This window comes from Vigna umbellata, chromosome 8, assembly GCF_029865625.1.
Source record: "Vigna umbellata cultivar VRB3 chromosome 8, Vumbellata_1.0, whole genome shotgun sequence".
Taxonomy (NCBI): domain Eukaryota; kingdom Viridiplantae; phylum Streptophyta; class Magnoliopsida; order Fabales; family Fabaceae; genus Vigna; species Vigna umbellata.
In genome coordinates this window covers 33,922,437-33,948,709 of record NC_142172.1, presented here as the reverse complement: position 1 = coordinate 33,948,709, position 26,273 = coordinate 33,922,437, and the positions used below count along the sequence as shown (strand labels likewise).

Below are 26,273 nucleotides of genomic sequence, written 5' to 3'. Positions count from 1 at the left end.
AATTAAATAAAAAACAAAATTTTGAAAACTTCTCGGATACCCATATCCGATTCATACGTTCTCTATATCCGATTAAGAAATTTTAAATTTATTTTCTATTTAAATTTTAATAATTATTTAATTAAATTAACATTTTAATATAATATAATATATTTAAGTATCTTTTATGTGATTTTCAATACTATTTTTATTTTTATTATTATTAACTTTATTTTAGTTATTTTATTTTACTTTTTTAATAAAATTATTATAAAATATAAATAATATTTTAATAATATTAAATTAGAAAGATATAATAAATAATATTATTATTTTTAATTAAATTAAATATTTAATAAATTTAAAAACAAAACTATTAACATATTTTACGGTATCCAATAAATAAGTTTTTAAAAATTTTGTTTTTATTCAAAATTTAATAACTGTTTAATTTATTGTAATATTTTAATATAATTTAATATATTTAATATATTAAAGCAAATTTTATATTATTGTTATTATTATTTTATTTTTTTATTTTTATCATTATTACTTTTATTTTAGTTATTTGATTTTTATATATTTAATATAACTATTATATAAATCATATTTTAATAATTATTAAATATAAAATTATATTAAATAATATTTAAATTTTAAATTAAATTAGATTATTATTAAAATGGTGCAGAGGAACTTTAATAAGAAAGAGAAAAAAATAAAAATGTATTTATTAAAGTGTCTTTAATAAGAGAGAGAAGAAAATAAAAATATATTTATTAAAAAATAAAATTTTTTGAAAAGTTGGAGGTGCATATGTCAGAAGGTTAAAAATGGAATTTTCGGAGGTGCAGGATGAGATGTTGGAGGTGTAGGATGAAACACTCTTATTTGAGTCATACTTGAGCCCAAACTAGTTGGACCAGATTAAATATCGGGGCCCAAATTACGGGTGTTGCTCCCTCCACCCCCACACATCTCTTCCTCCACCTCCCCTTTACTATTTTGCCCCTTCCTCCACCTTTCCTTTACTATTTTGCCCCTCAGTAAAATTTTATTTTTAAAATTGTTGTTTTTTAATTTTATTCATTTATAACATATTTCACTGATAACCTACGTAGTTCCTTGTATGAGTAAAATATTTTTCTACAAAGCTTGGTGATCGTGAAAAGAATTATCAAACAATCTTCTTCTTGTTCTCGGTGCAGTACGTGGTGCAGTGCGTTTATGGTGTAGTGTCCTTGTCGTGGTTACTCTCCAGGTACGTAGTCATAATCCTTCCAATAATCCTAAACCCTAAATCCTTCCCATACTTCCAATAATCCTTTTAATATCCAAGCCTATAATCCTTGCATGAGCCGCAAAACGTAGTAAAATAAAAACGAAACGTAAAAGGAACACTGCCTCTGGACGGATGACATCCTTCAACGGATGTCAACATCCGTTGAAGGCAAAACGGATGTCGACATCCGTGTTTTTATTTTATTTGTTTATTTTATTTACAGTAATTTATATTTAAATTTATAATTTTAAATGTTATATATGGTTAGTTTTTAAACGTAATAATTTTGTTAAAATATGAATTTGTTAAAATATGAATTTGTTATAGGTGGAGAAGAAGCTTAATGGAAGAGAGAAAGGTAAACGAAAATGGAAGAGAGGAAGAGGTGCAGAGGGAAGTAAATCAGAAGTTTTAAATAAATTAAAATATTAAAATAATAAAAATAAAAAATTTTAACTTTTGAGGATATAATTGTCATTTTAGAAGGATATAATTGACATTTTAGAAAATTGGGGAGGTGGAGGAAGAGACGTGTGGGGGTGGAGGGAGTAACACCCCCAAATTACCGGACCGGGAATTAGCTCAAATGAAGCCCATCAAATGCAACCCCATAAGATCTTTAAGGGTATTTATCTCTGCACCTCCAACCATTTCTCTTTGCACCTTCGAATTTCTTTAAAACCCTAAAACTATTATTTGAAAAAAAATAAATCAACTTAAAATAACCTTTCTTAATTTTTTTTCTCTTTCTTTAATTCAAATAACCTTACACTAATAAATTTTAAAATTCGTTTTTTTTGAAGTTTTTAACAAATTTTGAGATACTTAAAAGATTTTTCGGAGGTTTTAACCGATTTCGAAGTTTATTAAAAGATTTTTTTTCAATACATTTCAAAATTTGTTGAAATTTTTTTCAAATACTTCCATAAATTTTAAAATCTATTAATTTTTCAACGAATTTAAAAAATTGAAGATGCAAATTTAGAGATAGAGACAGAAACACCCAATTTATAATAATTGACTAACTTCAGAGTCTGCACGAGTCCAAATCCCACATCTGCATGGCATTATTATTAAATCATTTTCGTAAACTGAACCAAACACTCCTGCTTCTAGAGCACATTTTAATAATTCAATATGTTTTTTAATTGTGGCGTCTTATTTTTCATTATATGAATAGATATGAATGTGATGATTATTGATGAACTTGGTTACGGGGAGCCTGAAGCACGGCAAATTTATAAATGTGAAAGGAAGAGAAGAGATGCTTGTTTGTGAGATCGGTGTGTGTTCTTTATCATAATTTAATGTGACCGATAAATGTGTGGCTAGTTGCCTTGTCAAGTATTTATGTAGTTCGAACTTCGATGTCGTTTGTGTATTTAGTGTACCTTTTTCTTTGGTGGGAGGTAGGTAGGTTTCGGAAAATATGGTGGGAGCTTTAAAAAAATAAGAGGTGAAAAGTGGTTTTCATTTTAGTCCATTCATTTTTTGCCATCTCAAGTCATTTTCAGGCTCAGGTTTTTCAGGTAATCATTCCTCTGCCTTCATTCTTCCCATTTTGAAATTAATGTCAAAAACAGGTGCACTGATTGCATCTAAGATGTTAGTTCTCTCACAGTCCCAGATTGAGGCAGATTTGGATTGGGGTAGGAGCTACAATACAATCATTCAATATTGATGATAAAGACTTCTTATTTGCATGCAATATTAGTTTGGTCTGATGTTGATTTCAAACATCCTGTGATTAATACTGTGACTATAGTTACAACCCGATTTTGTTTTCTCTATAAATTAAAAGAGGAAGATCAAAACTTTAGTACTTACACTCCAACAATATTTGGAACAAAGTTATAGGGTAATAGTTTAGTTTAACTGAGAATGGAAAAAATTATGAATCATATCATTAACTTCAATTTATGATGAGATCTTAATTGACCGGTCAACTTCGTAATCAATGGAAAAGTTAAATTTTGAATTTGATTTTTCAGAAAATGTATGTGAACTATTGAGGTAGGCATAATAATTAAATTTGAAGAGTGAAAGGGGAAAAGTGGAATGATTGTTGCCAGATTAATCTTGGTTGCATAAAGCTTGTCATGGTTAATATGATCTCTTCGTTGACCACGTACAATAAAGTCTTTTAACTATGATAACTATTTTAAACTATGTTAATAGATAAATATAATTTATCGTATGTTTCTATAAAGATCATTCAAAAGCTTATTATTAGTCATTTCCAGCTAATCAATTAAATATATATAGACTTTATATAATTATATGAAATTAAAAAATCTTAAGTTATTCATCTTTATAAATATAAATAACAATATATAAAAATGCTCAAATAACTATTTAGAAGATTTAGAAATAACAAAGCAGGGAAGATTTGAAATTTGAAAACATTATACGAAACTTACAAAAAGAAAAAAAAAAGTTAACAAAGTACTTTCTAATAAAACGTTTCAAAGAAAATTGATTTAAGACAATGTATTTATTAAATAATGTTTAAAGATCTTTAGTTTTATTAAAGAATAAAAAGGAGAGATATAAAGACGCTTCATAAAGTATAAAATTGGAAAAATTTATATTCAATAAAACTTGAAAAAAAAAATTCAAAGTTGTAAGAATATTTGATAATTTAAAGAATGACTTTCAAATGAAAGCAAAAATAATATAGTTATTTAGATATTCATTACTCTTGAAGACTTATCTTGTAAACAAACTAGATGAGAAACAAAAAAAAAACATATTTTTTACTGAAGAATTTTATATTATAAAGTATTATATTAAATTTTATAGTGGAATTAATTTACAAAAAAATTATTTTAGACATGTTTGAATTTGAATAAAAAAATATATTTTAGATTATGTTTCATTGGACAATATTTTAGATTTCTATGTATATTTTGAGATTTTAAAGAAATACTAAAACTTATCGTGTTTTAAATATATAATAATATAATAAATTAATAAAATAAAATAAATAGTGGGATGTGAGGTGATAAAACATGCAAGAATAAAAACACTATTTACAATAAGTTATTACATTACAACTTCATAGCTCTTTGGAAGAAGTTGAACTAAGTCCTAATTGTGTGTATATGCAGAGTAATTTGTTAGGACGATAAGTTTTCTTATTCTTTTTCTTATAAGTATACAAATATTATTTTTCATTTCTGAATTTTATCTTTATTTTATCCTTCATATGACTTATTCCACTCTCTATAACCCTTTGCTCTTTCTAAGATCATACTAGACTTATAATTTCTTTTTTTCTACAATTTCATATTCTCTTTATAACCTGTTTTACTTTTTTTATTTAAGATATTTTCATATTATTCACAATAAAACTTCTTTCTATAATTTCATAATCTCTTTGGCTCATTTTGTTAATTTATTTAAGTTATTTTCATAACATTCATATTAAAATTATGTCACAAGTATATAGTATAATATAATATTAAATTAAACATAAAATATCATGTTCAAGTAATGATATACTTTAAATTATAAAATTTATTTTGAAGTTATAATTTATTTTATTTTCAAGTTATAATTTCTTCTATCGCATTATTTTTTTGGTCACCATTTAATTAAAAACTTTTAAAATATTTTAGATCAGTGTGTCCGCGATATAAAAAAATATTTCATAAGATTAATAAAAGTTTATATTTTCAAACTGAAAACAATTTTCGAATCATATTATTTTAGTTTATTATATTTATAGTAGTTCTATAATGAACTTCTACTCAATCTATATTGAGGGTCACTTCGAAAAAAAAAATGGATAAATCCAAATTGTAAGTTGATTCGGTCAGCATCATGAACAAAATTCTTAAAATACTACCACAAAAAAAAATATTTTGACAGATAATGAAGACAATTTTTATGTATTAAAAATGTTAAATACCATCATTATCATGTGAAGAATTAATGTAATTCATTTTAAATGTAGTTTATTTATTTTTTAAATAAACTCGTAATAGGTATCATTATGAATTTTAATGTCCAGGTTACGTAAATTTTAAAGTACATTAATAATTTATCAACACATAAAAATTTATTAAAATAAACTAAAATAATACAAAATATTAGTTCACATCAAATCCTATAATAAAAATTACATTTTATAAAACATTAAAAACTATATTTATTATAAAAAATATAAATAAATACGTAAAACATTAAATTAATATATTGTTTTTTTTAATTAAAGCTAAATTAGTTAATCTATTAACGCAATAATTTTTCTTATGAAAAACATGAAATTTTTTTAATTGTATATGTTTAAAAATATGCAAACATTAATGTTATTTCTCTCTAATAAATTAGCTTATCCAAAAAGTTAAGATAGATCAAAGAAAAATCACACTCCAACCAAATTTCTAAAAGTCCTTCCTTCAAACATGTTTTAAAGCATAAATGACCCACATAAACTCTTAATAAATTGAAGCTTCCATTCTTGAGAAAGTTGAAAAACTACACACATATTTACTTTAACTTTCTTTAAAAATATTAGCACATAAAGTTAAACCATGAAAACTTCTACTTACACTATCAATATTCACCTTGAACCAATTAACATATATAATTTGTCATATTACGTCCATAAATGAAATGACCTTACTCTCCCTAATTTGATTATTAAAAAATTTAAGCATAAAAAATAAGAGACAATATTTCTCGTATGTTGATTAGATTTATTTCCTATTATACACACTAATTCCTTAATCTGAAAAATATCATAAGAAAAAATAATTGAATTTTGAAATTTATTATGATTTATCGTCTTTAAAATCATTTAGATAATTATAGTAATCACTTTAAACAACTTACTACAAGAAAACTTCATAAAACTTGATTGAATCATTCTCACAATAGTATAATAATAAAACAATGAAGAAACAAATAAGAGAAAATTCAAAATTATTTCCACAACAACGAAAAAATACATACATATAAAACCAATCATTTTCTTTGCCTTCAAATCAATAGGTAAACAACCATAAAATAACTTTCAAAAAACTAAAGTTTTAGACAATGATAATTCATTTAACCAAATCAAATTTTCCATAATTTTTGTTTACAACTTTTTAAGAAAACACAATCTTATCGTCCAAAATTTAATTAATCTTACTTTGTCAAAATAAAAAATTATATAACCAATTTAAATATACAAAAATCATAACACTAATAACCATTTCAAAAATTAATAAAATAGAATGTCTAAAAAGTGTTTTCAATAAAATAATATACACATCTTAATATCGCGTCAAATTGACGATAATTTAAATAATATATATTATCCAAACAGAAAATAAATGACACACAAAACAAAATATTTTAAATAAACTTTCGACAATATACCCAAAAGTGACATTTTTCACTTGTTTAAATGAATGTGATTCTCATTCCATTATTACTTTAAGATACGAATCCTGCCTTTTTATTTTATTTATGAAAAATCTGAAAGTACCATTTTTTCCTGTATGAAAATGCCTTGGAGCGCTGGTCCACAGTTCCGCATGGAGAGAAGTTTATGGAATTAAAAGAGAGAAAAAAGTAAAAAAATATGTTGATGTGTTAATTTGGAAAAGGAAAAGGTATGCAGGTAAGTGGAAGATAAATCATAAAGTGATCATAAAGTGGTGTTACTAATGTCAAATCTTTTTTTTCTCTCTATCCACATAATTTTTTAATTCTAATTTTGATATTTAAATTTTTAGTTAAAAAAGAAAGAAGATAGATGTTACTGTATCAATTCAACAAAGCGAAATTTGGATGTTCATGGCCACAAAGGACACCAAAACCATTCTATAATAATAAACTAATAGATTTGAATTACATAATATAATAAACCAAAGCATAGAAGGGATAGCTTTTCTGGAAGTTCCAACAGGACTATATGAACCTTGACAACGGCACCACTTAAGCACCGTCCCAGACGTTGATTGACAAAGAATAAAGGAAACGAAAACGTGCGTTCCATTCCATGCATCACCATTCTTTCAATTGTGTATTATTGAATCTATTTTCGTGGAATAGAGCCATGCTAGAGGACCAGACAAACTAGCTTAGCTCAAGGAATGGACAACAATGTTTACTAACCAGTCAACCAAGCCGATAATTCTATGAAGAAATTTGAATTGTTAGCACAGCAAAATTATTATTATATCATTTAAATAATTTTTATTTTTATTTTCACACGTTAAAGAAAATAAGAGTTTTAATTTTTTAAGATTAAGGAAAAAAAGATGTCAGTATGAGCCGGTGCGCCGAGCCACGAGATAAATAAAAAGCAGCTCCGTGTCGGTAAAAGGTCACTACCATCAACGTCTTCATAGAAGTCACATTCTCTTGGGACGCTACGTGCTCCTTACTGGAAAATAGGCATAATTAATTTTTAAAAATAAAAATAATTTATATTTATAATATCTCAACAAAATGCCCTTTTGTTCTCCACTTCCCCACCCCACCCAACTCCACCTTTTCTTTCTCTCTTCTCTTCTGCAACTTAACAATAGATGCATTAATCGCTCTATCTGTCTACTCTGCTCTCCGTTTAGAAGAAGATCACGATTCACACGCTTATCCCCATTCAATGCATCCACTTCTGTTACCTCAACACAACCTTGCATGAAACAAAAAGAAAAAGAGAAATTCCCACTACCATATTCGGCTAATTCCGTTTTAACACATCTTTTGCCTCTCTCTTTTCCCATTGTTTATACGCTGCCTTTTCTTCCGGTTTCCCAGTTTTGAAAAGCGACATACACTTGTTCTCGCTGAATTTTTTGACTTCGTGTTTGTGCCCTGACCACAGTTTAATGTTTTTTCCGTTTTCCGTAACGAGTTCAGTTGAGTTGACTCGTTGATCTGCCACGACTTGACTCGTTCCCCTCTTTTTCACTGTCTTCTGTGTCGAATCGAACGGTTTAACTGAAACGCTGTCGTTCTAGGTGTCGATCTCGACTTCGGTTACCCCCTCGGGGACAATCATGAGTAAAGCTTCGATTCTCGAAATCGAACCCAAGGAACTCAAATTTATATGTGAGTGCATTTTCATATTCCTCTATTAGTTTTCGTGGCCATGCATGCTGAAGCTGTTGAATCCATTATTACTTGTGTAGTTGAATTGAAGAAGCAAAGTTCTTGCTCGGTTCGGTTAACTAACAACACCTTTGACTATGTGGCGTTCAAGGTCTGAACACCTTTCTTGTGTTTGTTGCTTGGGGCTAGGCTCAGGGCTGGGCGGGGAGATTGATCATTTTGGTATTATTGATGTTCGCAGGTCAAAACGACGTCGCCTAAGAAATATTCGGTGCGTCCAAATGTTGGAGTGCTCGTGCCGAAAGCCACTTCTGAATTCATCGGTATAGCTTCGTCATATGTGTGTTTTTGTTTGGTATTTTTCCCTTTTGAGATACTTGACTTGTCATTATATACATTTGTTAATCTCTATCGAGAATAAGTTTAGTCATTGTGGTGGATTATTTTGGGATGGAGGCCTAATTGCCTGAATTTGGCACGACATAGTTTTCTTTGACTACTTATGTCGCTTTTCAATTTTAAATTGCTGTAATTGCAACCGACAGTTTTTTAGTGAAATTTGTTTATCCAAAAGAATACAAGTTTTCCCAAAACAACAGCTGAAGATGAATCCTCAAATATGGAAATTAATTTTAGCATCGTAGTTTCTGTCCTTTTCTCCCTCCCAAATTCAATTTTTATTCCTTGCATTTGTCATCAAACAGTTACAATGCAAGCCCAAAGGGAAGTACCTGAAGATATGGTGTGCAAGGACAAGTTCTTAATCCAGAGCACAGTGGTTCCTGCCGAAACAACCAGTGACGAAGTTACGTCTAGCCTGGTATAGATATTTAATAGTTTGTGGTTTGGTACTATGGTAGATTTTTTATTGATTTCTATATTTTGACTTATTGTTTGGTAATGGCAGTTTATTAAAGATGGAAGTAAGTATATAGAAGAGAATAAGCTGAAGGTGACCCTGATCAGCCCACCCAATTCACCTGATCTCTCTCCTATTAATGGTGACTTCAAGAATGGTCTTGATCATGGAAAAGTTCAGATATATAGTAAAGATGAAACCCAATCGCCAGAGCCTAAGGTCAGAATAAACTTCACCAATACTCGGCCAAATTGTTGTCTTTTCTCTATTTCGTTTTCGAGATACTTGAAATCCCTAAGACAAGATAATTGGATTTCTTAGCTACATATTTTAAGGGTTTTGTTGGTTTTTATCTATGGATTGTTATTTTCATAATTTAAAAGGTGCTTTTTTAGAGTTGCAAATTTTTATGTTTTGTTGAGTCACTTTGGAAGCATTCATTAAGCGTGTTATAAAATTTCTTATTTTCTGGGAGCTGTTATCTCTGCTGTTTTTGATAGTCTTTGCATGTAAGGATGATCAATTTTAAGATTTTAATTCATAAGTGTTGTGCAAATCATTCAAATGTTTTGTCCTGCTCATTGTGTATGTCAGGTTCTCAAAAATCCAGACAGGGTTCATGAGGTATTAAAGCTAGAAGAGGATATGGATTTGAGGGCAGATTATTATGTGGGGTTGGACACTATGAAGGACGTAGAGGAGCCAAATGAAGAAGCACAGTTAAAAGTGTCTAAAGATAAGGAGTCGAACATGGTAAAGGATGAAGATGAACTGAAGCCACAAAAAAAGTTAGGGGTAGAAGTGTCAAAAGATACGGATTTGACCAAAGTAAAGAATGCAGAGGAACTGAAACCATATAAATCAACACAGTTGAAAGTGTCTAATGTTATGGATTTTAACAAAGCAAGCAATGCAGAGGAGCTGAAACCTGAGAAAGCAACAGAGTTGAAAGTGTCTAAAGTTCGGGATTTGAACAAAGTAAAGAATGCAGAGGAGTTTAAACCAGAGAATGCAGCTGGGTTGAAAGTGTCAGAAGTTCAGAATTTAGACCCAGAAAATTCTGTAAAGGAACTGAATCCAGAAACAGAGTTAAAAATGTCAAAAGATGTGGAGTTCAAAACAAAAAAGAATATTGAGGAACTGAAGCCAGAAATCGTTGAAGAGTTAAAAATGTCAAAAGATATGGAGTTGAAAGCATTAAAAAATGTTGAGGAACTGAAGCTAGAAAAAGAAGCTGAGTTAAGAGTTTCAAACAGTATAGAGGAGGTCAAATTATTGAAAGCTATTGAAGAGATGAAGTTAAAGCTTGATGGACTTGAGTCAAAACTAAATGAGGTTTGGCATGTCACCATTCTTTATTGTTGAATATTTTTATCTGCTTGCGTATTTGACATGCTTCCTAGTAACTTGCAAATTGAAGCAAATTTGGTTTATAAATTTTCTATGATTAGATCAGGAGTTTGATTATTTTTATCCCCTCTCATGGAACATTTTGGGCTAGTTTTCGTTCGAGAGGTTTGAAAAATGAAGTATTCTTTAGATCCTTTTCAGTATACTGAAATATTTATTAGCATACTTGTTTTAAATTATATGGCTTCAAAGGTTTTTGTGGGATTGCATGCTTGATTGTTATTTACATTACTTTTTCCCTTCCTTTCATTTGAGATCCACTACATTGTGTTTAACAAAATATAAGTTGGAATTAGAAAAACCAAAGGATGCAGCCAGGCTGCTCTTTTAACGTCTTTTTTAATATACAAGGGTGCAATTTGTGTCATGATTAGGGGTCACAAAATGGTATAACTGTATTAGCAGACTTTTTACATTCTTTCTAGGCTTGATTAGTTTGACAATTTTATATACTTGATTTTATGAAAATGTCTTTTTTTTTTTGTTGCAAATAGCAATGGATCCTATGGGTTTCGTCATTAAAACGAGGCGGAAGTAATAGTGGGTCTTTAGAGGATATTGTTTCTTATTGCTTGTTTCTTATTTACTCTGCAGTCTGGAGTAACAATATCAAAGTTAACAGAGGAGAGGAGGCTCAGCAATCATGAGACAAAAATCTTGCAGGAAAAACTAGTAAGCCCGGGAGTCATTACTGTGTAGTTTTATTAGTAGTATTTATTGTGACCTTTATTAATTGGTTCTTGCCGTAATACCTGAGATGAATATAAGTCGTCTGCCATTCTGGAGTTTGAATTACTGTCAACACACCAATGCTGCTTTGTCTTGAGAAAGTAATAATGAGTATTATATATTAGATATCTGTTGCTTTAGGATTATTCGCCGTGTAGGGCATAAACTTTTGCAATTTTATTCCGTTTCTTCTTTTAGGGTCAGTAGATTTCATTTCTTAATGGTGGTTTTATTCTTTTTGTAGGCAGATCTTATTAATAAAGGTCCAAGAAAAGTTCAAGTCGGATTCCCACTTTTATATGTCTGTATGGTGGCGCTTATCTGTGTCTTCTTGGGATACCGTTTGCACTCGTAATACCGTCTGCAGGAAGCTACTAACATTTTGAATTTCCCTGAATTTTTTAATAGCAGAAGTTTAGGCATAAATCCACCTTATAAATGTAATAGTGGGGGGATCTGTATACTTGACTGTCAGTGATATTCGATCTGATCTCTGTAGTCTTTAGTCTATAATCATGAACGTCTCCCCATTTGTATATGCAAAGCTACCCAGTTGTACAAGTATAAATAATTAGATATGGCTGTCTGGTAGATAATCACTTATATGGATAGTATAAAACCGAGTGTTGTTTACGCTCCTTTGGATTTTCATCTCTTTCTACGTTGATCTATGTTTCTCGGCGGCTGAGGCAATTGGCCTTAGTGAATACCAGCCGTGATAGAACATCCAGTTTATAATCTTATTTAAAGTGGAATACTTTTAGTCCAAACAATATTGTTTATCCTCCCAATATCATGATGGAGTTCGTGGAACTGAAATCTCTTAAGTCATACTTATTTAAACCTTCGAATAACTAGAAGAAAATAAAAAGGTTATAATCCCAATTATGCACCTTCATTTTACCGTAAGTAAATCGGATTGTCTACGGCCAGCGCAGACATTTTGGTTATTTTTCTGAAATAACCGTAATTTTGTGAAGAAACAAACAATTGCTTTATGTCAATTTTTCCATGATTTTACAGTGAAAGCAGATTCTTACTGCCCATCAAAACACATTAGGTTTAAGTGATTTTCCCCCGTTTCGCTTTCATTCTTCATTCCTGCAATGAATTACGCAGTACGAGCATATGGTTTTATGTTTAACACGCCATACATTATTTATTTTTAGTGTTTTGACATACACTGCTTTAACTGCAAGCGTAATGAAATAAAGAAAGGAAAAAGTAGTACTTAATTTGAATAGCAATTTTCCCTATGCATGCCATGTTAAACACTCATCCTCTATAAATTCTTCGCCTGAAGGAAGGAATAGTAGAAAGACTAAACGTGGAACATTTGTCATTTTCCTAAATAAGCACGTTTTCTTTCTTTCTTTTCCTCTGCAGCTACAGCACACTCGTTTAACCTCACTTCCTCGCCAAATGACTATCAGCAGCAGGAACAGCGCCCCGGTAATGATTTTCGTTTGTTTTCTTTCTTTAAACAAAAATGAAGCAGTGTTAGACGAAACTGCTCTGTACACATTATCTGAAAGAAAATGAAATCAGTTTTTTTATGAAGGTACTTGGAATAAGATTTATCCTTTATCTTAAAATTTGAAGATTGTATATATGCTTATCATTATCTGTTGAAGATGTATCTCATTGAATATAAAATAATAACACGGTGGCCAAATCCAGTTCCAGTGCGAGGCAGGAATTCGAAATGAAGGCAGGAGAAACTCAACACTGATTTGTGGATCAACGACGGCAGAGACGGTGGAGGAAATGGTGTTTGAGATGGTGAAGGCAAAAGAATTGGGTGCTGACTTAGTAGAGGCTCGGTTGGATTTATTGAAGGACTTCCACCTTACTCAACATCTTCCGTTTCTAATAAAAAACCGTCCTTTGCCCATTTTAATCAGCTATAGGTTTATATGAATAAATATGCGCAGCATTTTCATTTCGTTAGGTTTCAATTCTGAGTTGTAACTCATGCATGGTTTCGTTTCAGACCAATATGGGAAGGAGGAAAGTACGAGGGCGATGAAACCAAGCGACAAGAAGCTCTACGTCTAGCCATTGATTTGGAGTGTGAGTTTGTTGAAGTTGAGTTAAAGGTAATTTAATTAGTTGCTATAGTCTTTACCTACGCTGCGAAACATAATAAATTCAACGGTACAGTGAAAAATGTGCTGCTGTTACGGATACTACCTAAAATCAATTGTTCATTTAAGTTTCATTTATTTTACATCAGACAATATTTTTTTTATAAGTTATTATATCATAGATACGCATTTCATTATTAAATATTAAGTACTGCTGATAACATAATTTGAAGGAATTACATTTCTCTCTTTCTTGGTAAATATCACAGCAGATTCTTGGACCTTCAAATTTGTCAAGTACATCATAGGTGCATGCAAGTAACTCTAATATTGTTTTCATGTATGTAATTTCTTTTTTAATAATAAAAATGCACTACATATATGTATATATAAAGAATTACACTATTGCTACCAACCAATTAGAATAATCCTAAGCGTAACTTAAAATATTTATTACAAAGATTTACAATTTCATCACATGTAATAATCTATAATTGACAAGCTTTGTTTGCATTAAAGTAAGTTCAAAGGAACGTTGCATCAAACTACCGCTCATGGATTGGATAATTCAATTCAATGTAAAGCTAAATAATTGGATCGAAATTAAATTTAAATTTATATTTTACTTTAAAATTAGCTTGGGTTTTTATATATTTAAATTTAAATAATTACATTAGATTTTAAAATCAAACTCATATTTTTAAAAAGAAAATATTTTGATATTTGTAAATTGATTTGATACCAATTTTTATTTCAAAATCAATTAAGTTCAAAAAAATGAAAATTGTTATATATATCTTCTAAATTTAATTTTAGAATAAAATTTTGTTGAAATCATTCGTATCTCATAAAATCTATAGTTAATTAATAATTTATAGAAACGAATTAATTTGTTCATAGTTAATATAGAGTCAGGTATATAATGTTTAATGTGTCATTAAATTTAAGTACACATCACCTACTAATGAGATTAAATGATGTAGAGTTTCTAATAAGATCGAATGTAGAGTTTAGTGGTAAAACCTGAGCAAGACATGAATTAAATCTTTTAAAAATCTAATTCAAATATATTTTAATAAAGATAATTGAATTGAAAAAAAAAATCTAAATAATCGGAGTATATTTTAAATCCAAAGTAATGTGTGTTTGTCTATTGAAGGTGGCCCATGAGTTTTACAATGGCATTGGATGGAAGAAGGCAGAGAGTGTGAAGATGGTTGTGTCTTCACACAACTTGAAAAATACTCCGTCTGTGGAGGAAATCGGTAACCTTGCTGCTACAATTCAAGCTTCAGGGGCAGATATAGTGAAGATTACTACAACTGCCTTAGACATCACAGATTCTGCACGTCTTCTCCAAGTCCTACTACACTCTCAAGTAACTTCTCTTCTATATTCATTTATGTTTATCGTAAATTAAATGTTAATTGCTGCACTTAGATAAAAACATTAATTACTGAAAAGTGATTTTATCCTTTCTTTATAGTACAGATATGGTTTCAAAACTTCAGGTGGAATGTAAATCACGTGCTGAGTTTGATTAATTGAATAACTGCAGGTTCCAATGATAGGAATTGCAGTTGGTGAGAAGGGGATTTTGTCAAGGGTACTCTGCGCAAAATTTGGAGCATTTCTCACGTTTGGTTCAATTGAGGATGGTGCTGTATCAGCTCCTGGGCAACCAACTATCGAAGACTTGTTGGATTTGTACAATTTTAGACACATTGGGGTTGACACTAAAGTACACGGTGTTATAGGAAATCCTATCAGTCATAGCAAAAGTCCTCATCTTTATAATGCAGCTTTCAAGTCTATGGGATTTGATGGAGTTTACTTGCCTTTCTTGGTCGATAATGTCTCAGATTTTCTCAGCACTTACTCATCTCTTGATTTTGTTGGATACAGGTATGATGGTATCCTACAAGATTCTTCTAATTAACACATGGTTGAATAAAGCCATTCCCGTTTTTCTATACTTTCCCTTGGTGTTATTCACCTGTAACTTTATTCTTAATATACTTTAGAACATAAGTAAATGATCTATATAAAGCTTATTTAATAGAGTCCTGGTCACAAAAATTTAGCAAGATCATGTAATGATTACGTCAAAATTATGGTTTCAATCTCACGATTGCTAGTTCTTTAACGAAAACAGTTACACGATTCCTCACAAGGTGGATGGACTTAGATGTTGTGATGAAGTCGATCCTATTGCTAAGGTATTTACTATTTGACCTTAAGAAACCTCTGTCCATTTTTTCTATCATTTGAACTTAATTTACCATCCTATTCAAATCATTTTATCAGGCAATAGGAGCTATTAGCTGCATGATTAGGAGGCCGAGTAATGGAAAACTGATAGGTTATAATATGGATTATCTTGGGGCCATTGCAGCTATTGAGGAACGACTACAGGGTTTATACATAAGTTTCTGTATTTTGTTTGCAGATATTGAGGAAGGACTATGCAGGGTTTTGTTTTACTTATAGGCTTTTTGTTACAATTGTTTGCAGATTCAAACGGACGATCCATGTCTGGTTCACCTTTATATGGTAAACTGTTTGTGGTCATAGGAGCTGGTGGGGCAGGAAAGGCACTAGCTTTCGGTGGAAAACAAAAGGGTGCAAGAATAGTTGTTGCTAATCGTACATATTGTGAGAAAGTGTTGTTGGCTTAGTTTAATAATTCATTCATTGTCATGAATGAAGATGAGGAGCATAATCTGTTTATTTTGTTTGTTATCAGCCAAAGCCCAAGAACTAGCCAACAGAGTGGGAGGAAAGGCTATTACTTTATCTGAATTAGAGAACTTCCACCCAGAACAAGGCATGATTCTCGCAAATGCTACTTCTGTTGGAATGGAACCATATATTCACGAGTCACTCGTACCAAAGGTTTGCTGTTAGTGTTGCATATTCTGATATTACCAGAAGAAGTTACTCTAAAATGTAACACTAACGATAGTTTCTGAGAAGTTGGTTCTAAAAGGATCTATAATTTTAAATTATAAACGTCATGCAACATATGTTGTTTCAATGTTTTAACAGGAAGCCTTGAAACACTATTCCTTGGTATTTGATGCCATTTATACACCAAAATTGACAAGACTCCTTCGAGAAGCACGAGAAGTTGGTGCTGCCATCGTCTATGGTACAGAAATGTTCATCAATCAAGCATTCGTGCAGTTTGAAAGGTTCACAAGGTTGCCAGGTTAGACAAGAACGAAAGAATAGCACAGTAATAACAAATAATTCGCTTTTATCAAATTTCTTACATGAATTCGCTCTATCCGTTACAGCTCCAAAGCAACTCATGAGGGATGTTCTGGCAAGAAATACCTGAGAATAAGATATATCAAGATAAGGTATATGGAAAGGACTTGTGATCTGTTTTTAACCTTCACTCCCTCAAATGCATTAATTTAGATTCTTTTATGAGTATTAGTGCATTTAAAGTATTGTCTCTTTTAGATATTGTAACTTTTTCATGATTTTGTCTTTTAAGAATGTATCAAATAAAGGTGATGATATATTTCAATTGCCTCACTTCTCCATTTCACCAATTACGAGATAAGGAATTGAGAATTTGTGTTTGGAATTTCGTTGTTTTTCTCATAAATAATAGCAATGTTTTAGCTTTAAATTTATTAGGATAATATCATCCATAGAGTTAAGATATTGTCTATATAGAAACGGGAATCTCTATTATAATTTTGTCAAGAAACGTGAAAGAGAGATAGTCTATTTAAATTTCTCTTAACTATAATTTTTAAATGGATGAAAGATTATTGGACACTATCGAAATATATTATATATAATGTAAATAATAAAAAAACACTAATCCATTATTATTTTTTTCTAATCTTGAATATAATTGTCATATTTTAAAATTCGTAACTTTATATGAAATGAGTTTGTAACCATAGCTAATCTCTACTCATTTTTTTAAGTTAACTATAATTTCATCATTCCTATCAACTTATCATTATAAAAGATGTAGAAGATATAGTTATCCATTAATGCTATAACTGTACTTTAAGATAAAATTACCCATCAATATTTGCTATCAATTTCACTGAATGTAAATAGCATCTTATTTAAAACATAATTTTTATGTTTTGTTTCCTTCTCTTATTACACTTTTTATACTTTATGTAACTCACTTTTATTTATAAAGGTAACTAATTGTGGATCTTTTCTTTTATAAAAATGTTTATATATCAATTTTTATTGGTGGTAAGACAGAGAAGTGAAATAGGTACTGTTAAACTAACTACAATTATATCACTTTCTTATTATTTACGAAAAAATAATAATATTTTGGCAGTTTGACATGCAACTGCCCAGAAATAAAATTTCTGCCCAAAATTCTAGGTTAGAACCGCGATTATATTTAAATATTTTTCCTAGTTTTGCATTTTGCATGATGGACATAATAACATCAATGCAGAAATTGAACTTCATGATCACATGGTTGCAAATAATACATGTTTTTTAAAAGAAGAAAAAACGAGGACGACTTAAATTTACAGTATAATTACGAGGACTTCAAAAGGTCTTTAATTGAAAAATGAAAATTATAGTATTGCATAATGTCAAGAAAACCTAAATGGGAAGTTACAAGGTAGGCTTGAAAGTAGGGATGACAAACTGGTGAGGTGAGACATGAATAATGTTTATCCAAAATTTAATCTGTAAAATTTAATCTGTAACTTAGCTTGTTATTTGCACGGATATCTATTTTAAAAAAATTCAAAGTATATTTTAAATCTCAAATATATCTACTAATATTAAAAATATATATTTTATATATTTTTAAAATAAAATTACAAAAAATATATAAAATATATTTTCTAAAAACGCAGACCACTTAAATTGATAGTATAATTACGAAGACTTCAAAAGGTCTTTAATTAAAGCATTACTCTTCTCATTTTCCCTCTCAGTTTTGATTTCCACTCCCGCCAGAAAGTGTCCCTCTCCTCTAGAGTGTCCATCTCCTTTATATGTTTTCTTGATTAGCTAGGTTTCACATTTTCTTTTTCCTTCAACATCTCAACGCCACTGAGGCCATCTCTGTTTTTTCTTACTTCTTTACAGATTCAACAAAGTCCAGAACGAAGCCTTGTTTTCTTCCGTATGTGAAAATCAGTCCCTCGCTTCTCAATTTTGATCCATATTTAGGATTCCAAACCAGGTACCATTTTTATTTGACCCTTATCTGCCCTGTTTTCTGCTTAACAATAGACGTATTTCGTACATGATTCACACATTTACCATGTTTAGTTTAAGCACTGCATGAATTTTCGGTTGATAGGTTTAATTTTGTCGTGTTAGGGTTGTTTGTGTCAAGCAGGTGAAAATCACGGTGCTTCTCGTGGACTGTGAATAGGTCAAATTGCACAAATTTTACTTTCTAGGTTTTACAGTGAGGTTAACAGAAATTTGGGCGTTTGGATTTTGATTTGAATTCTGTCATGGAGTGCAACAAGGATGAGGCTTTGAGGGCCAGAAAAATTGCTGAAGCTAGAATGCAAAGTGGTGAATTTCAAGAGGCTCTCAAGTTTGCTACCAAGGCCAAAAACCTTTATGCGGATGTGGGAAACATCAGCCATGTTCTTACGATTTGTGAGGTTCATAATGCTGCACAGAGAAAACTCTCTCCCTCTGAAATGGATTGGTATGCGATTCTTCAGATTGAAAGACTGGCGGATGAAACAGCCATAAAGAAACAGTACAAGAGGCTTGCACTCCTACTTCATCCTGATAAAAATAAGTTTGGTGGTGCAGAAACTGCTTTCAAATTGGTTGGGCAAGCCAATGGGGTTTTGAGTGACCAAGCAAAACGTTCTTTGTATGACAAGCAGTTTGCTGTCTCTGTGAAAAGCCGACCTGTGCCGAAATCCGCGGATTCCAAGAAGAAAGCTGACCAGAATACATTCTGGACATGTTGCCAACATTGTAAAACTAACTACCAGTTGTTCATGCCGTTTGTGAATTCAACCATAAGCTGCAAACAGTGTTTGAAGTTCTTTAAAGCTTGTGCTATTCCTTTGGTAAATATCCAGAAGAAGTCTCCAATGCATGGTCCCCGAAAACCAGCCTCTGAAAGTACCGGTGGAAAAACCCCTGGTGGAGGAGAACATGCTAGTGCGTTTGTAAGGCCAAATCCTATGTCTATGAAAAAATGTTCTTCTGGCGTTGGTGGTCCTCCATGCACAGGCGCGGAATCACAAACTTCTAAAAATGTTGGAAGTAAAAGAGTTAGGCAGTCAGCACCAGACTCAGGAAAAAGTTTCAAAGCTGGTAATATTTATGAGATGAAAGATGCTTATGTTCGAGAAAACGATATTGATCCTTCAGGACTTGATGCAGGGAGATCTTGTAGACAAAAGCAACATGTTTGATGCGTGGAAACTTCTGAAAGTGACGATTTTGAGGTCCCTTCCAAGGGTAAAAGCTTTTTATAAGCATCTACAGTTTTATTGTAGTGAATTTGATGCATCATGTTGGTATGACAATGCACTGACCAAGGAAAATAATTTGAGCATGCTTGTATGTACTGTCAAACTTCTCAAATTGCTACTTAAAAGTGCTATGATAACTTAAATTGAAATATATTTGAGAACTACTTAAAAGCGTCTAAAAAAGCGCCATGTAAGTATCCAAGAACTACTTCAAAAATGTTTAACCATAACACATAAGCTCAAATAAATAATCTAAGAACTATTTTAAAAAGTATTTAATCATAACACATGAGTTCACATAGAAACACATCCAAAGACTACTTGGTTCACCTACTTTCAAACTTTCAAGGTTTATGTAATACCCTCTAATATATGATGAAACATCTCCTAACATATTATCTTCAATATATTATGAGATATTATGAAATATCTCTAAGATGTTTAAAGAATAAATTATTATTATATTCTATTATATCTCCAAGATATTTACAAGTAATATTTTATGATATAATAATTAATCATCTAATATCTTTAATTTATAAATAATATTTTGATATAATAATTGATTATCTTTATAAAGATCTAAAGAAATAAAGTTTCTTTAGTATATCTATATCTCTTTATAAATGGGATTAAGAAACTTATACATATAGCATTCTATCATACACCCAACATTAACACTCAATATCTCTCATTCACTGTTTTACACTATACATAAATCTTTTAAACTCTTAATGACTCCAATTTCAAAAAATCTTTTGCAAATGAAGGTCACTTTAATTTTTCATGGAATTTCGAAACTTTCACATCAAAAGAAGTATTATATCTCAAGTCACAAAAATTTGTTTAATATATCTACATTTCTTTATCCATGGGATTAAGAAGCCTATAAATATAATACACCACCGTAGGGAGTGCTTACTCAATTCTCACACTCAATATCTCTCATTTACTATTTTATACTTTATACAAATCATTTAAACTCTTAATGATTATGTCTTTTGCAATTGAATCTAATTTTGAGTTTTCTTATAAATACAAAGCTCTCTTATCAAGAAACAACTAACTCAACTCTTAAAATCCTAGTAATCCATCTCAATGACATTCACCAAATTCAATAAGAACAAATTTTAAAATAGACATGTAATAGTGCTTGGTTATAGTCTAGAATTTTGAAAAAAATATAACACAATACAATTAAAATAAATATTTATTTTTCTAATATACTGTGTATATCTCGAATTAATTACTCATTTATCAAATTCATTTAGCGAAATCACACAAGTTCACACTAATTAAAAGTATTAGTTAATTTGAAAAATATATTTATAAAATAAATAAATGTACTACATTTTTAAATTATCTTCAATCACTTTTATGAGAAATTATATTTGAGTTTAGACAAAAATATTTTTGAAAAAATATCATTAGATAGAGTTTTGAAAGTTGAAATTTGCTTATATTTACATTTTAGTTCATTGACATTTTTTCTATATTTGAGTTAAAGGAAATATCAGTGAAGGATTTTCTTTAAGAATAAAAAATTAAAGCAATAGTTGTATAATATAACTATTAATTTATTTTTTAAATATTGCCATTATTATTATATTTTTAATTTTTTTAATTAAATGAACTGATGCTCTCAGTTCTCAATAAAAGCTTCTTTTCTTATATCTAAATTAATTAATATTTTTTTGATAAAAATAATTTCTCTCTCTCTATATGTATTGTTTTAGTGATGTTAATTATAATAACACTACAATTTTATTTAAATTTAAATGTAAACTTAACTAATTTACAAATATTATTAAGAACAGTACTTTCAATCATATTGATTGAGATGATGTTCATATTTAAACATAATGGTATATAGTTTTAAAGAAAAACTAATAGGGTTCAATTAATTACATTAAAGTACATACATAATAGAATAAAGCTAGTAAAATAGATTAGGGTAAAAAGTAACTAATGTTATTAACTGTCATATTCTATATTCTGTATTCTACAGAAAAATCTTATCTTTTCTTAAAATGAAAAACAAAAAAGAAAAAGAAAGTAAAGAAAAAGTATTTGTTTATTTTAAGAAAACACTGCATAAAGTCAAAATAAAATTTATAATCTCAAAAATAATAAATAATTTAAGTATTCGTACGAAATTATCCTTATATTTATTGTGAAAATAATAATTGATGTAATCATGAATAAACACACGAAAATCCCATGTTCCCTCCCACTCATTTAGCATTTTTGTCTTTCCCTCCTTTGCCTTTTAAATTTTTTTTTATTTGGAGCTTGGCTCCCGCTTTCAGGCGCTCTTAGGCTTTCTTTGTTATAATGTCTCTCTCTCTCTCTGCTTTCTCAGTGCTTCTCCTCATTCGAGTGGGACCTCTTCATTTTAGGGTTTTGGTTTCTCTCCCAACCAATAACTTCCACAATCAAGTTTTGTTATGTTCAGTGTTTCTTCGCATTTGATTCGTGTTTCTTTACTGTTCTAAAAAACCAGGTTGGTACCTTTTGTCTTAACTTTTAATTGTCGAATGCCTAATTTAAATGCTTTGTGAGCACGTGCGTTGATTCGTGCACGTACTATGTTTTGCTTAAGCACTGAATAAGATCCTGTTAGGTTTTATTTCATCGCGTTAGGTTTATTTTGTGTATCATGTGAGAATATTGTGCTACTTGTGTATTGGGAATAGGTATAATTACAGAAATTGCCCTTTCTACAATTTAAAGCGAGGTTTAGAGAAATAAGGGTGGTTGGATTTTGATTTGAATTCCTCCATGGAGTGCAACAAAGATGAGGCTGTGAGGACTAGGAAAATGGCCGAAGCTAGAATGCAAAGTGGTGATTTTGTGGATGCACTCAGATTGGCTACCAAGGCTAAAAAGCTGTACGCTGATGTTGAAAACATTACTCAGATTCTTACCATCTGTGAGGTTCACAATGCTGCCAATAAAAAGGTCTCTGCCACTGACATGGACTGGTATGCGATACTTCAGATCGAAAGATTTGCTGATGAAGCAATCATAAAGAAACAGTACAGGAGGCTCGCACTGCTACTTCATCCTGACAAGAACAAGTACGCTGGTGCAGAAGCTGCTTTCAAGTTGATTGGGCAAGCCAATGGGGTCTTGAGTGACCAAGAAAAACGTTCTTTGTATGACAGCCGGCTCGGAATCTCTGTAAGAGGTGCTGCGAAGAAATCCACTGCAAAACGTGGTGTAGAAAAATGTCAGAGAAGTTCTGAATCACAACGTAGTTCACATGAGAATGTGTTCACTGCAAAGCGTGATGAGCATGCAACAAATTATCAGAAGAATTCTTACCCTAACTCCGCTGATTCCAACAACCAAGCTGGGCCGACATTCTGGACAACTTGCCCACATTGTAGTGTTAAGTTCGAGTACTCCATACGATATGTGAATGTGAACTTATTGTGTATGCAGTGCATGAAATCATTTAAAGCTCAAGTTTTTAATTTTGGTGCTCCACCGCCACAGCCAAAGTTTACTTCAGTAAATATCCAGAAAGAGGCTCCAATTCCTGGTCCCCCAAAACCAGATTCAGAAAGCACTGTTCAGAAACCCCTTGTTAGAGAACGTACTGCCAGGTTTGTGCGGTCAGATACTACATCTATGAAAAAATGTGCTGCTGGAGTTGGTGCTCATTGTGAAAAGAGTAAAGATGGCTCTGTTCCTGCATCCAAAGTCATGGAGCCACAATGCTCTAAAAATGTTGGAAGTAAGAGAGTAAGACAGTCAGCACCAGATGCAGGAAAAAGCTTCAAAGATAGAAACAGTGGTGAGATGAGAGATGCTAATGTTCAAGAAAATGATCTTGATCATTCAAGAGCTGGTGCAAGGAGATCTTCAAGGAAAAAACAGCGTGTTTCATATACCGAAACCTCTGAAGATGAAGATCTTGAATTTCCTTCCAAATCGCCACGACAAAATGAACCGCCTAAAACCGATGACGTTGAGAATAAGACTGTTCCGGCAACAAATGGAGCGTCCAACAGCAACAATCCAGCTACTTCAACTGCTGGTGTGGCTGATCAGAACACGGAGAATGTATCCGAGTCAAAAGAGCATAACTGCCCTTCACCGGATTCAAATATTCCTTCTAGTCCAAACATCCTTTCTTGTTTTGACGCAGAATTCAATGATTTCGAAATGGACAAGGAGGCGGATCGCTTTGGTGTTAATCAAATATGGGCAGCGTATGATAGCGGTGATGCGATGCCAAGATTTTATGCTATAGTCAAGAAAGTGCTTTCCCCTTTCATGTTGAAGATTACTTGGTTGGAGGCTGATCCAGATGACGATGAAGAGCTTGATTGGCAGGATGCAGATTTGCCTATTGCCTGCGGTAAGTTCAGACTTGGTAGTTCTCAGAAAACTACAGATCGTACTATGTTCTCTCATCAGGTGCGGTGTGTAAAAGAAACTGGCAGAGGTTCTTATATGGTATATCCCCGTAAAGGAGAAACATGGGCAATTTTCAGAGATTGGGATATCAACTGGAGTTCTGATCCAAATAAACATTTAGCGTATGACTATGACTATGTGGAGATCTTATCAGACTTTTCTGAAAACGTGGTCATCGCTGTTGCCTATCTGGGCAAAGTGAAAGGATTTGTTAGCCTCTTTCAGCAAACTTCAGAGAATGGAGCGGTCAATTTTTATGTCCGGCCTCATGAGCTTTATAGGTTCTCGCATCAAATTCCTTCTTATAAGATGTCTGGTAATGAGAGGGAGGGTGTTCCAAGAGGATCTTTTGAATTTGATCCTGCTGCCTTGCCTTCTAATCTCTTTGAAGTTGGTGATTCGGGTAATTTGAAGATGAATAGCTGAAACAACAGAGTAGAGGCTGATGAAAGTAATTTTGCTTGAACTGGTTCCCTTATCCTTGTACGTTCGTCAAGGGGACAATAGAAGGACGGTTAATAGTCAAGAAGCGTAAAATGGTACCTGCTCCATGCTAGGCTAACGAAGGGAGTGAAGTGTCATGAAGAAATTGAAGACAGATGATTTCTTCGTTTTGTATTTTGATTTAACCCATAAATGATTTTCCCTCTGTAGCTTTTTGTTAGTCCGTCCTTTCTGATTTTTCCATGGCATGGCAGTTTCTTGATTTGCCTTGTTAGCATGGGTGACCACCTAGGATCCACTTTCATGTTTGTCTATCTTTGGAATCAAATCAACTTTTAGATATATTATTTGATGGTGGTTCTTATAATTATAACCCATTCTCAATCCAAGCTAAAATATTCATGTTTGCAGCCCAAATGTCCTTGTTTCCAGTCTTTAAAAAATAATTTTAAACATTTTATTGAATAGATTAGATACCTAAAGTAATAAATCATCAGTTCACTTCAGTTCACAATTTACTGAAATTGAGACGTATGTTATGCAAATTCTGTTTGAATAAAACTGAAAGATATAATAATTCATACTCAGTGGGCATACAAAAAAAAACTTAATCTAGGAGTTGATTGAAAAAAAAGTGGAAGAAAGGCTCTAATTTAAATTTGAATAATTTAGTTTGGAGACCGAACTAATATTACACTTAATGCATCTAATGTAGTTCGATCTATGTAGTTAACTAGTTGCGCATATATCATATATTTGTTTAATCTGATCATTGGTGATTTTGGTTCCTTTAATTTTAATTGTTCTGATTAAATTTTAATAATTTTCAGACTAATGAAATTCAATTCAAATATTAATATTGTCTAGCTTTTAACATTTGAGCGTGAATTAGATTGACAGGACAATGAATTCAAATAACATGCCATTTCACGACATGAATTGTCACGTTATAGAGGCTAGTAACATTGAAGATCTCATTGTTATTAGATTTTTCCTTTTTGACAATATCATTCTTATTAGCTAACTATATCCATAAGTAGAAAAAAAAAGTACTAATGGTGAAGTCAAATTTATAGTTTTAACGAATCGTAATGTGGTGTGATGAAACGACATTACAATACTAAAAGTATAACTATAAAGTATTTAACCAAATTTCATTAATTAAAAAACTACAGAAACTAAATTTAAGAAATGCAGATTTTAATGACTAAAATTACAGTTTTTTCCATCTGAAATAATGAAAAAAAGTACAATTAAGTCTTTATCTCATGTATTCTAGAATAATTGTATCAAAGACAGTATTTGAACTAAGACAATCTTTTATTCGATTGTTTCTTAATAAAAGAAAAGACATTTAAATTTTCATAAATCCCATTAATAAAAATTGAAAAACATTTATTCTTGTATTATAAGTTAGAACACAGAAATTAAAAAAATAAATAAAGCTTAGTCTCTCGACTGTATTAGTTAGGTTTTCTAATATTTTCTTAATAAATTTCAATGTGTATTTTCCACATTATTTATGTGGATAATTT

At 30.9% G+C, this 26,273-nt stretch overlaps 4 protein-coding genes across 4 annotated transcripts; all 4 read left to right on the top strand.

Moving 5' to 3' along the window:
- Nucleotides 1–7,720: 7,720 nt before the first annotated feature.
- On the top strand, nucleotides 7,721–11,957 carry VAP27-2 (vamp/synaptobrevin-associated protein 27-2). Its single transcript, XM_047299918.2, has 8 exons — nucleotides 7,721–8,314; nucleotides 8,395–8,465; nucleotides 8,556–8,637; nucleotides 9,019–9,134; nucleotides 9,222–9,392; nucleotides 9,768–10,508; nucleotides 11,178–11,255; nucleotides 11,557–11,957. The coding sequence occupies exons 1-8, from the start codon at nucleotides 8,263–8,265 to the stop codon at nucleotides 11,665–11,667; spliced, it is 1,422 nt and encodes a 473-aa protein (XP_047155874.1). The 5' UTR covers nucleotides 7,721–8,262; the 3' UTR covers nucleotides 11,668–11,957.
- A 992-nt stretch (nucleotides 11,958–12,949) lies between these two features.
- On the top strand, nucleotides 12,950–16,937 carry LOC148194555 (bifunctional 3-dehydroquinate dehydratase/shikimate dehydrogenase, chloroplastic-like). The gene is made up of 10 exons (XM_088097323.1): nucleotides 12,950–13,222; nucleotides 13,306–13,411; nucleotides 14,559–14,777; nucleotides 14,958–15,304; nucleotides 15,555–15,618; nucleotides 15,707–15,815; nucleotides 15,914–16,054; nucleotides 16,146–16,294; nucleotides 16,448–16,610; nucleotides 16,699–16,937. Exons 1-10 carry the CDS (start codon nucleotides 13,080–13,082, stop codon nucleotides 16,740–16,742), a joined length of 1,485 nt encoding a protein of 494 aa, XP_087953449.1. The 5' UTR covers nucleotides 12,950–13,079; the 3' UTR covers nucleotides 16,743–16,937.
- Nucleotides 16,938–18,494: 1,557 nt separating this feature from the next.
- Nucleotides 18,495–20,017, top strand: LOC148194554 (uncharacterized). Its single transcript, XM_088097729.1, has 2 exons — nucleotides 18,495–18,596; nucleotides 18,737–20,017. The coding sequence occupies exon 2, from the start codon at nucleotides 18,877–18,879 to the stop codon at nucleotides 19,804–19,806; it is 930 nt and encodes a 309-aa protein (XP_087953855.1). The 5' UTR covers nucleotides 18,495–18,596; nucleotides 18,737–18,876; the 3' UTR covers nucleotides 19,807–20,017.
- A 2,198-nt stretch (nucleotides 20,018–22,215) lies between these two features.
- On the top strand, nucleotides 22,216–24,852 carry LOC124826947 (uncharacterized). The gene is made up of 2 exons (XM_047299920.2): nucleotides 22,216–22,369; nucleotides 22,563–24,852. Exon 2 carries the CDS (start codon nucleotides 22,648–22,650, stop codon nucleotides 24,718–24,720), a length of 2,073 nt encoding a protein of 690 aa, XP_047155876.1. The 5' UTR covers nucleotides 22,216–22,369; nucleotides 22,563–22,647; the 3' UTR covers nucleotides 24,721–24,852.
- The last annotated feature ends 1,421 nt before the right edge of the window (nucleotides 24,853–26,273 follow it).

Bases quoted from the DNA above. Each gene is read 5' to 3' on its own strand.
- VAP27-2 (XM_047299918.2), top strand. From the start codon at position 8,263: ATGAGTAAAGCTTCGATTCTCGAAATCGAACCCAAGGAACTCAAATTT. The intron at 8,315-8,394 runs GTGAGTGCATTT...TTACTTGTGTAG, and splicing joins CAAGGAACTCAAATTTATAT to TTGAATTGAAGAAGCAAAGT. The intron at 10,509-11,177 runs GTTTGGCATGTC...TTTACTCTGCAG, and splicing joins TTGAGTCAAAACTAAATGAG to TCTGGAGTAACAATATCAAA.
- LOC124826947 (XM_047299920.2), top strand. From the start codon at position 22,648: ATGGAGTGCAACAAAGATGAGGCTGTGAGGACTAGGAAAATGGCCGAA.
- LOC148194555 (XM_088097323.1), top strand. From the start codon at position 13,080: ATGGTGTTTGAGATGGTGAAGGCAAAAGAATTGGGTGCTGACTTAGTA. The intron at 13,223-13,305 runs GTTTATATGAAT...GTTTCGTTTCAG, and splicing joins CCCATTTTAATCAGCTATAG to ACCAATATGGGAAGGAGGAA. The intron at 15,619-15,706 runs GTATTTACTATT...TCATTTTATCAG, and splicing joins AAGTCGATCCTATTGCTAAG to GCAATAGGAGCTATTAGCTG.
- LOC148194554 (XM_088097729.1), top strand. From the start codon at position 18,877: ATGGAGTGCAACAAGGATGAGGCTTTGAGGGCCAGAAAAATTGCTGAA.